Source organism: Mobula hypostoma, chromosome 5, assembly GCF_963921235.1.
Source record: "Mobula hypostoma chromosome 5, sMobHyp1.1, whole genome shotgun sequence".
NCBI classification, from domain to species: domain Eukaryota; kingdom Metazoa; phylum Chordata; class Chondrichthyes; order Myliobatiformes; family Myliobatidae; genus Mobula; species Mobula hypostoma.
Genome location: NC_086101.1, coordinates 45,674,172 through 45,686,539, shown reverse-complemented (window position 1 = coordinate 45,686,539; position 12,368 = coordinate 45,674,172). Strand labels below are relative to the sequence as shown.

Sequence of the window (12,368 nt, the reverse complement as noted above, 5' to 3'; positions counted from 1 at the left end):
AAAACCAGTACATTAAAAAAAGAAAGGAGCAGACGAGAGGTTTAAATGTTTAATTTCCATGCAAGTAGCTAGTGGTGATTAATCAAAATCAGAGAGTTAGCAAGAGAGGACTTGTGCCTTTTCTTATTTTCCCTAACTTCTGAAATTAAAGAATTGTCCAGAACAGAGGAGTGGGCAGGAAAAATTATTGCAAACACTTACCCACCCAGCAAACTGCCTTTATTCAAAATCTCCTGTCTGGGAAGTACTATGGAGCGATTAACTCAAGAACTCCATGCCATTTTAAAAGTTTATTCATGCACACAGTTAATCTGATCAAATATTTTAGCTAACACCTCCATCTATCTATTACCTTAACCATTGCACTGCACTGTAAATGCTTTAAACTAATTTTTATAATGCTACTTATATTGTAAATGCATGCTGGTTGGTTTTTATGTATTGGTGCATATTTTATTTTTTATCTGTGCTTCTAACATTGTTGTATAATTCTGTGTTCTGTATAGTTGCTAAATGTTGTTCTTTTTTGCATTTAGCACCTACACGTCACAGCAACGTCCTAATATATATGAATGTATATAGTGAATAAAGTTGATCCCTGACTGTTGACTCTTGACCCTGTTAGTGTCAGGCATGGTTCTATATTAATATTTTTGAAACATTTCAGCAACTAAAATTGAAATGAACAATTAAAAAAATAAAAAAAGATTATACCAGTAAGAAAAGAAATTTGTCTGATTTTTAAAAAAATATATATTTTAAATTATTGCTGTAGTAATTTTTTTAAAGTTGAAGCATCTTTTTTGTCTCCTTCCACACCGCTGTTAAATTAGTGTTAAAATGAACAGACATGCATGCTGTATGGGTCTAACCTGATACACCATGTCAGAGTAGTTTTCCTGATGTAAATGCTCGATGATTTCAACAATTCAACAAGCTTCCAAAAATATTGCAAATACTCAATGGGTCATCTACATGTGGGGAGAGAGCAATAGTTAATATTTTGGATCCAGAAACCAGTGTTCCTCTCACGTGTGTATGTGTGTGCACACACATCTTTTGCTACTAGCAAACACAGGAACTTAAGCCATGCACAAAAGGTTTGTCACCCTCTGCCTCATTGGCATGTTAAATATATTTTATGATCATACAAAATCAGATTTCCTTTTTTGGTTTCTGGTGCAGACAGTGTTGACAACGTGGAGTTTGCAATGATCTGTCTGCAGATTTTAGATCTGGCTTACCTAAGCTGTTCTTATTGAAGAAATTCTTCAGTGCGCACATGTTGTCGTGACTGGGCAAAAAAATTGTACAGCACAAGATTTTTGTGCATGTTGGTCATTATAAATTATAGGGAACTTTGCCAGGAACCTTCATTGGAACTGAGAGAGAAACATGATAATCTGGGTAGCAGAGAAGGTGTGAAGTAAGTTTTGGTGGGGCCAGAGCAGGCTGAAACGATGGGCCTGCCAGTACTGGCCAAAATTCTGGAGGAACTCAGCAGGTCAGCAGTATTTATGGAGAGAACAGTCAATGTATTGGACTGAGACTCCTCATCAAAAATGGAAAGAAAGAGGTTGGGGAAGAGGGACGAGCATTAGTTAGAGAAATCAATGTTTAGGTTGAAGACAATATGAATCACTGTTCCTCTGATCTGCATCTAGCCTCAGCTTGGCAGCAGAGAAAGACAACTTAGATTGGGTTCTTCTGTGGTTGCAGTTGCAAGAGATGAATAGCTGCTGCAGGCTGTTCTTACAGAAACATGGCTCCAGGACAATATTCATGCATCCTCAATCTACAGACCATGACACTCAGGGACTTGGGCTATATTGTTATTATTATTTTATATTTTCTTTGTAACTATTTTTTTTGCTATTATCATTACATGTACTATATGTGCTGTGTGTTGTGAGTAATTGCTGGTACTGTACTTAGAATTTTGGCCTTAAAAGAACACTGTTTTATTTGGCTGTGTTCCTGGGTATGGTTGAATGAAAATTAAACTTAAACTTGGTCAGACATGTTGGTGCTGGCTTTCAATATTGATTTTTCAGACTTCTAGTAACCTCTCCCCCCTTTTCACCTTGGTTCCCTTTTGTTTTCCCTTATTCCCCTAGCCCTTTTGCCTTTCTCTTTCTCCTGCCCTGTCCTCAACCACAACCTCCCCCTTCTGGTTCCCCATCCCCTTCCCTCCATTCATTGGTCATCTGTCCTCTCCAAACAAATTCCATCCTGTTCAGCCTACTACCTCCCAGTTTCTCTCATCGTTCCCACTGCCCCTACCCACCTATCTACCTTCCACCTAGTTTCACCTATCACCTGTCAGTTTGTGTTCCTCTTTATTCACCTTTTATTCAGGCCTCCATCCCTTTATTCTGGCTTCTGCCCTTTTCTTTCTTATTCTGGGAAGGGCCTCGCCTGAAATGTCGATTGTTTGTTTCCCTTCATAGATACAGCCTGGTCTGTTGAGTTCCTCCAGCATTTGCAGTTTCACTTCTGTCGGGCTGTGCTGTTATGCTTGTGGATCTAGGGTAGAAAGTAGCACCTTGGAAATGCAAGGGACACCCAGAAGGAGAAACAGAGTTTAAACGCAAACAGAGTTAATGCTTTGGGTCAGAACTCTTCATATGAGTCTAGTCTTCAGGGAATTCTTGACCATCTACTTTGCACTGTCAAATAATGCAAAGTAGGCGGTCAATGAGTGTTTGAGCATTGTGAGGTTGTGAAAAAAATCACTAAATAAAGTTGTTGTAGGTAGAAAGTGGGTTTCTTGGAAAGACCATTATTTTTAAAGGTTCAAAAAAAAGGTTTGTTTTATTGTCAAAGTCTGTCTGTCTGTCTAGGTACCATATCCGATGCGGACGTTGGTGACCATGGTTTTCCGTATAGATCTATCCTTCGTTTTTTGGACGACTTCCATTTCCTCGATGTGTAGCCACCTGGCTAGGCTTTTGATGTACATAAGCCGAGGTCTTCCTCTCAGTTTGCTCCCCTCAATCTTTCCAGAGAGTATGAGTTTTTCTAGTTCATCTTTCCGCATGATGTGTCCTAGGAATTGATGCCTTCTACCACTCCCTAGACAAAGCAATAGAAGAATGCAAATCACAACAAGCCATCATAGTCATGGGCGACTTCAATTGTCAAAGTATGCATGTACAATACAACTCTGATATTTGTCTTCTCCAGATAGCCATGAAATACAGAAAGGCCATCTGGAAAAGGCAAATATCAGAGTTGTATAAAAAAATTAAAAAGAAAATGCAACCTATTAAGTAATATTTTTTGCATTGGTTACACTACTTAATTTTAAGCTAAATGACTCTTAACTCTGATATGCATAAAGCTGCATAGGGACCTTATCCGTTCAAGTCAATTCAAGTAGCAGATATTTCATGCAGCGTCTTAAATGTAAGGTGCATCCATCCATCTGTTTGGAGCATTATGTGAACATACAGATAGGAATTTATTAACATTTTCATCAAATCCATTGACAGCAGATTAAACCTTTCTATTCTGAAATAAAGTGTTTTACAAGTTTATCAGCAGAAACATTTCTATAGTCGTCTCTTTAATATTTAAGCGTTGGTGTCCTGCAGATAAAGCAGCTTGCATTACACCACACTAGAGAGCTGAAATGAGATGGCTTGGAAACAATTGATATAATATAAACATCAGATATCACCACATTACCTTTTTACTGAAGTAGAGGAAACATTTTGGGACACTTCAATGGGCAGGAAGTGTTTCAAAGAGTGGATAAACATAATGGGTCAAATAGCTTCATAATAGGTCAAATAGCCTTGTTCTTTGGTGAATATTTCTGTAGTTATTTAATTGATGAGATACAGACTGAGAGTGGGAAGGGGGCAGGGAGAAGGGGAATCATGGTTGGGAAAAGGGGGAGGGAGGGGACAGAGCCAGAGAAACATTCTGTAAGGATCAATAAACCAGTTGTTTGGAATCAATTAACTTTGCCTAGTGTCTCAGAGCTGGGTGTGTCACCCCCACCACAGCACTCCTTCTCTGCCGCCTGAACCATAACCCTCCCATGGCGGTCCACCCTCACCATTCCCAATATCCTTTTGCTCCCACCAGATTTACACACTCACTCTTCTCTCCATGTTGACAAATGCAGTACTGTGTAAAAGTCTTTGGCACCCTAGCAATCTATATGTGCCTAAGACTTCTGCATGGTCCTGTAATCAATTAGGGTGATGCAGCATGGATCAAGTTCTTCAGAACACCAAGTCTGTATTGACACCAGATGCCCATTAACATCAATCCCTTTATTTTGTATTTAATTCTCCCTATATTCCCATCAATCCCCTCCAAATGTAACCACTCACTTGCACGTTACTGGTAGTTTACAGCAGCCAACGGACAAACTAATCTACACTTCTTTGCCATGCGGGAAACCAATGTGATCAAAGTTCAAATTCAAAGTAAATTTATTGTCAATGACCCATATTCTATCTTCAAATTCATTTTCTTGCAGGCATTTACAGGGAAAAAATGAAATACAACAACATTTTGTGAAAAAGTCTATACATGACAATGACCAACAAGCATTCAATGTACAAAAGAAGACAAACTACGCAAATAAAAGTTATACTGAGAGCATGAGTTGTAAACAACCCTGGAAAGTAATATCAGTAGGCCATAGAATCAGTTCAGAATAGTGGTGAGTACAGCTAGGAGCCTGACAGAGCTCGGTGCCTGTCATGGACCCTGCTGAATCTCACATCACAGCGCTAAGCAGTATTGCACCCATATTGGACTGCCTCAGTAACTTTTATATTTGTATGCTGTAGCACTTACTTTTTGTTCGCAGTTATTTTGTAAATAATATTCTTTTGCACTTCTGGTCAGATGCTAACTGCATTTCATTGGCTTTGTATCTGTACTCGGCACAATGACAATAAAGTTGAATATAATCTAATCTAATTATTGTACTCCATGCGGAGTACATTCGGGCTGAGATTTTCCATGGCCAGTGAATCTCTTCTCCTATCCCAGTCAGACCCAGTAAGGTTTCTGGTAACTCCTTGACTGCAGTGAGTGTTCACAGCGTGGAGGTTAGGAAGCAAAGGAGAAATAATTTTAAAAGGTTGGATATTAGAGGGAAAACTATTTGAAGAGCAAGGGGGAAAGAATGGGGATATGCAACTAACCTGATTGTTATATTTAGAGCTAGCATGAAACTGATGGGCTAAATGTTAACTTCCAGTGTGATTCTCAGCATTTTAAAATTATTTTATACATTTTTTGCCTTCAGAAATGTCTAAATTAACTCATAAAATCTTTGAGAGCTTTGACATGTGATGAAGCTTTGTAGACACCTTTGCCTTCAGTCAAAGAGGTGTGGGTCAGGGAGGCATATTTGAACTACAGACTTGAGACTCAATCACTACCGAAGCCCCATTTCTGATTCAGAGGAGCAAAGGGCCAGAGTATTCAAAATCAGTACCACCTCAGCTGAGTGAGGGGTACAGGGGACTATGGGCAGCAACTCTGATTTGAGGCTATGATCAGCCCTTATGTTTTCTGCAGAATGCAGTATAGCTTCAGGTGTACCAATTTAGGATCGAGAAGTCCAGAACATAAAAGCAAAGATGAGCTGCTGAGGTTTTATAAGGATTGGTCAGGCCACATTTGGAATACTGTGAACATTCTGGGACTGTATCTAAGGAACGATGCACTGGCCCTGCAGTGGGTCCAGAGAAGGATCACAAGAACGAAGCTAGAATGAAAGGATTAATGTGTGAGGATTATTTGATGTCCCTGGGCCTATACTTGATGGAATTCAGGAGGGTGCACGGGGGATCACGTTGAAGCCTACTACCCTGTATAGAGTGGATATGGAGAGAATGTTTCCATTTGTAGAAGAGTCGGGAATCTGAGTAAAGGGGGATTCCTTTAGAACTGAAGTGAAGAGTATTTCTTCAGTTAAATAATAAAGGCATCTGTTAGTCTTGTGAGACCATGGATCTGCGCCTGGAAAGTCTTCACTCTCCAGGGCACAGGCCTGGGCAAGGTTGTATGGAAGACTGGCAGTTGCCCATGCTGCAAGTCTCCCCTCTCCACGACACCGATGTTGTCCAAGGGAAGGGCATTAGGACCCATACAGCTTGGCACCGGTGTCATCACAGAGCAATGTGTGATTAAGTGCCTTGCTCAAGGACACAACACGCTGCCTCGACTGGGGCTCGAACTCACGACCTTCAGTTTGCTAGTCGAATGCCTTGACCACTTGACCACATGCTCAGTTAGAGGGTGGCAAATCTGTGGAATTCATTGCCACAAAGGGTTGTGGAGGCCATCATTGGGTGCAGTTATGGTAGAGAATGATAGTTTCTTGATTGGTAAGATGCCCAAGTGTTTTTCAGAGAGGGCAGGAGAATACGGTTGAAAATAAAATCAGCCATGACTGAATAATGGACCATACTTAATAGGCTGAATGGTTAAATTCAGCTCCTATTTGTTACACTCTTGGTCTGTTGGTGGGTGAGAAGGTTCTTCCTTTCAAATATTATCTCTGGGTATCAGTTTGCTCCATTGCCTCAATACTAGCAATTAACTTCAATTAAAACTTTTGAATAAACTACATAGTCCAGATTAAAGACAGAACAAAAGTTTACAACATTGTGAAATCAGGGATTTTCAACCTTAATCCATGGCATCCATTACAAGCTATATTATATTTAAATAAACTTATTTTATTTGGTTTACGCTGATGTAGTTGCCATTTTACCCCCTTTTTTCTGGTGTCAATACTTCAGGAAGGAAGTGGTAGCAACAAAGAGATTTACTTGGATGTTGCCTGGGATGGAGAGCTGTCATTATAAGGTGAATTTTGATAAGCAGTGTTTATTCTTGTTGGAATCTAAGAGGCTAAACAGTGACCTGTATGGGGTCCCATTGAGTATAAAGGGAATACTGGAAACAGGCCTCCAGTTAGTTTGAAAGGAGGGCAAGAAAGAGACTATGGAGAGTTTACAATGAGCGTTGGAAGCAAAAATTTGCTAGCACCCCTTTCCTGACTCTCTTTAAAATATCTACAGCCCCTTTCCTATAAACACTCTTGAATTCTGGTGTCTATGTTCCTTTTAAACTCATTGAGTCTTACAGAAGACGGGAATGGATTCCTGGTGAAATGAACATAGTTTCTCAACCAAGGATTAACAGATTATCGAGGTTTTACTGTAATGAGTCAAGGTAAGAATTGAAGCGACATTTTTAATCTCCCTTGACCCAGAGTTATTTGCCTGCTATCGCCATTAGGACAATTACCATTGTCTGTCATATTTCAGTATAAATCAGGACACTCTGAATGTTTTCAGTTACAGATCTGTTCAGAAGAGTAAAGGTTAAGTACTGAATTTCCCTAAAGCAATAATGAAGTCATGGAATAAAATGTCCCAACTCCTGAAGTTGAATCCATTCATTCTTGATTATCATTTGTCCACTAAATATTGAAACTTACATCTTTTGTTTCTTTTTTTTTTCCAGATGGAAGGATGTATCTGAAGTCATCCGTAATGTATTAAAACAACGGCACCATGTGATTCGAAAATTCAACCAGGAACATGAGAAAAATTGTATAAAAAATGATGAATTCCTCTACTAACATGTGGGTTAATAGCGCTTTTGAGACAGCTTTTACCCAGTTTGCATAACTGTGTTAATTTGCCATCCATGAAATGTTTAATGTATTACAATAATAGTCCTCTCCAACAACTGACTTCAACATCAGCGCTCTCTGAAGTAGACAATCCTGATGAGTATAAAACACCAAGACTCAAATGGTGATTGTCATCAGGAGGTCACTGCTGGGACTATACGTGTCCTTTTCGTGGACTAAACTCTGACCAGTGCTGACAATTGTAATGTTAAGCACATCACGCAAAAAAAAAAATCACCAGTAGTGAAAAAGAAGCGAACAAACTCTTTTTAAAAAATATATCTGTTATTCCCCTCCACTTCTCTTTGTTAGAGTTGGTGTATTCAAACCAGCAAGAAAGCTTCTGAAACTCTCCTTTCCTGGATGTAAACAAACTATACTTATAGGGCTGCCAGGTTAGTACAAGTAACATGATGTTGCAAGGGACAATAATTCTTTAACTGGGAGATGAAAAGAGTGGGATGAAGAGAGGGAAGGTTGGATCGAGTATTTAGACAAAATGTAACCCATGGGAAATAGACCTGGCATTGACTTTCCTCTGCTAAATTTCAAAATAAACACACAAAATTTAAAAGTGAATGTAAGTTTTAAAAGTCACAAAAGATATATATTTGTGCGTTCCACACACAAACACATATTTGTGAATACTGTTTGCTTCTTGCCAAGCTTCTGGTTGTGTGTATATAATATGACACAGGGAGGTAATGTGTATGCAGTAGATTACTAGAGAAAAAAAACACAGTACTTTTGAGATTTAAATGCTGATATGTTTTGTCACATTGTTTGTTCCAGACACTGCAATTTTTGGTTATATAGCTCATTAACAAAGCATGCAGGCATGTAAATATTTGTCCTCAAGTCACAGTATTACTGAACGAGATCCTTGGCGTCTGTTTTGCGCCTTTTCAAGGTCAGTATGGCAGGTGGGAAACCCTGCCTGTCTGGCATTCAATGAGGGAGCTTCTTGTCTCTGCTCTCTGACATAGGACTGATGAAATTAATTAAGATTTGTGGCGTTGCAGCGTGATGGATTAAAAAAAAAGCAACAGAAATGTTCCTCTCTTTGTTTCGTTCTATAACTATTATTTTCGTGTCACCTTGAGGCGTTGCTCTTCAAAAAAAATAGGAACTTTGCAACACTTGATGTAATGGTTGAAACAAAAAAACCTAGATGAGTGGTGAGTTAAAGTCTGTATTCTCCCTGTGTAATAGGGAAGGATGGTTTTGTGTAATTATCAATGTCTTTGATAAACTGTGTGATCACATTTGTGCAAATAATTGAAAGTAAACTCCAACACAGTGCTAATTTGCTAGCCTAGCCTTTTCTCTTCATTTTGCCATTGTTTACTGCCATGTTAACCATTAAAAGACCATCCTTGCAGAGAAAACAATAATCCACATTGGCATTGTTGACTATTGCAGACAGAGTATGTCAACAATAGAACATAAGAAGCTAAGAAATAGAAGCAGGAGTAGTCATTTGGTCCCTTGTGCTTGCTCTATCTTTACCTCCACCCAACTTTCTTGCAATAACCCCATATCCCTTATTCCCTTCATAAAAATCTATTGTTTGAATATATTAAGCCTTCCTATTCCTGTAAGGTAGAGAATTTTAAGTTTCACTCCTCTTGGATAAAATACTCTTTCACATCTCACTCCAAACTGGCTGATCCCAAATTCTGTGATTGTAAACATTGGTTCTGGAGAATCCAAACATGGGAAGAATCCTTATTGCATCAGCCATCTTAAACTCTAAATGATTTTTATGCTTCAATTATATCACCACATACTCTTCCAGGTTCAACTGTATATAGTCTAAGTCATTTTCATCTGACCTCATAAGACAACTCCCCCATCAGCATACTCCACCCTGGGAATCAATCAATCAATCAGGTGAACCTTCATGACACATTGTTCTATGCTAGCATATCCTTCCTGAGACCAGATCTCTACCCAACAATCCCAATACATTCTCACCAGCGTCAGATATACTTACAGTAATGTATCTTTTATCCTCAGGTCCTCTCACTGTAAAAATCATCAGATTGTTTCCCTTCCTGATTGCTTACTTTACCTGAATGTTAACTTTCAGTGACTTGTGTATTAAGATATAGGGGTTCTACTGAACACCAACCTTTCAGCTTCTCACCTTCTACAAAATCCTCTGCCTTTATTTATATAGCAATATTTTTGCTACAGTTTGACATGCTTCTTATTTAGATCCCATCTGCCAAGCCTTCACCTATTTGCGTAACCTATCTATATCCCCCTGTTTTTTGTATCTTTGTATCCTATTCAAAATCTGCCAGTGCCACCCCATCATGGCTAATAACTTCTCATGGTTTTTTGGCAAACTTTGACCCACCAGATTAGATAGGGTTCTCATGATGCTTTCAGTGATACAACAGAGCAAACATTTTATTTGTCAATGCATTGGGCTTGTGAAATCAGGTTGTATTCTTTTTGTTTTATCAAAAATTACAAGAGAAATTCACCAAATTTGATCAAAAGGTTAATGAATTCGCCATTAAACACCAGTGTAGAAAATAAAATGATCAATGCTGTTTTAGGTCTGACTGAATCTTCTGGTTTGTTTGTCATACACCAAAATGACTTTCAACTTTACAAATTGATTAAGAAGGGGCAGTTTTGTGTTAGCCTAACCCAGGAATCTGGAAACAAGATGTCTTTCTAGCACACCTTAAGAACAGGAAATTTAGTAGTTTAGGATCAATGTATTATGACAAACATCTTAAGGAATGTTAACTTAGAGATATTGCAAGGCAAGCCCTAACCTTGTGTCATCTTTGAAGATTTTGCTTGGTCAGTGAAGGGATATCATCTTTTCCATTGCTGCATGCTCTCCCACTCTATTTCCAAGCATTGTATAGCAAAACTACTAAAGGGAGGAAGCAAAAAGGGAGCTGTTTGTTTCTCTGGCCATGATGGTCTTGAAAAGGTTAACAGCTGAGATGATGCACGTTCTGGCGAAGAAAGCATCCTTAATTGTCCATGTGATCTTTCTTTAAGGAGAAATATCATCTTAAAAAATCTTATCTAGTATTTGTTGTTCCTCTGCACCTTGCATAGAGTCTTTAATTTAATATAGATCACCCTGGGATGAATGGAAGACAGGAAGTTTCCCTGTCCCATCTAAAGGTAGTTCAAGAGTGGTGAGTTGCATCTCTTCAAGTTAGTAGTTACTGTCAAGACAATAAGATAAACTACATTCTGCCAATTTAAATATGGCATTCTCTTCATCCAGTGATATGAGCAGCTGACAGCTTGGTGGTCAATATCCTTGTGTCTTTTGATGACTTGTTTGAGATGCCAAATTTATTGAAAGTAGAAACATAAAGGGTATAAGGAAGCTTACAGAAACTCAATACGAGAGTGGATTTCAAAAGAGAGACACTCTAGAATAGAAATGCAGGTTCTCTTTTTTAAAGTCATAGAAAGGAAGTGTTGTAGGTTTTTTTTTAAACCAAAATCAAATTACCCTAGTTCTGTTGTTCATTAAACTCTGTCCATTGCCTCTCAGTACAATACATTTTCACTTTCTTGTTTATATACTTTTTACCTTGAACACGTACGTTTCAGTATCCTGTATTATAACCACATTTGCGCTCTATGCAAGCCCTTGGAACAGAACACACTCATCTTCAACTAGGACATACAAAAATTGTCTATTTTTATCTATATATTTAAAGTTTTCTAAAAAAAATGGTTATTACGAATTTTGTTGTACAAAATCTGTACAAAAAGATCTGTTTTTACATCATAATGCAAGAAATCGAGATTTTTCTATGGTAGCTTAGTTATTTGAGCTTGGTTTAAATGTGAGAACCACGTTTACTGTATTGTATTTAATTTTCTTTCTTTTCAACAATCTGCTAATAAAAAAATGTCTGAATTCTCCATTTGACGTCTACAAAATTATTGTTTTCACTTATCAAGCCTTCAGATGGTCGTCCTCCCTCACTTCAAGGTATACATTACACTTCAAAAACACTTGCTAGGATATCATCAAGAACATGGAACTAATTGGGATACATCATTCAAAGAGTTGCATTTAGTTCTGGTCACCTTAAAGAAGGCTTTGGAGAGGGTATAGAAGATGCTTCCTGGATTAGAAGGCATGTGCTATGAGGAGAAGCTGGACAAATCTGGGTTGTTTTCTATGGAGGGGTGGAGGCTAAAGGGACATCTGATAGAGACTTAAAGATTATCAGAGACATAGAGTAGATAGTTAGTAACTTTTTCCCAGAGCGGAAATGTCTAATACTAGAAGGTATGCATTTAAGTTGAGAGCTTGTAAATTCAAAGGAGATGTGCCAACCAGGTTTTTTTACACACTAGAAGCAGTGGGTGCCTGAAATGCAGGGGTTGCGTTGGAAGCAAATATTGTAAGATATTTTAGAAACTCTTGGATAGATGTACATAAATGTGCAGAGAATAGCTGTGTATAGACAAAAGGGATTAGTTTAGTGAGGAATTAAATTGTTGTTTTTGTTCGTTTGGCACAACAGCATAGGCAGAAAGGACTGCTCCATTGCTGTAGTGTTCTATGTTCTGCGTTTTAGTTTGACAACAATATTGTGGGCTAAGTAACTCTCTTTATTAGATAAATAGTTCTGCAGCGCAGGAAGGTTTATCTATCAATTTTGGTGTTGCTATATTACACCAG

At 38.3% G+C, this 12,368-nt stretch overlaps 1 protein-coding gene across 1 annotated transcript in view; it reads left to right on the top strand.

The window, feature by feature from the left end:
* The window catches only part of LOC134346787 (dachshund homolog 1-like), a 586,859-nt gene extending 575,264 nt beyond the window's left edge, over positions 1 to 11,595 (top strand). Inside the window, exon 12 of the mRNA XM_063048437.1 lies at positions 7,510 to 11,595. Within this exon, the coding sequence (XP_062904507.1) occupies positions 7,510 to 7,547 (38 nt within the window). The 3' untranslated portion in view covers positions 7,548 to 11,595. The remainder of the gene's footprint in view (positions 1 to 7,509) is intronic.
* Positions 11,596 to 12,368: the final 773 nt, after the last annotated feature.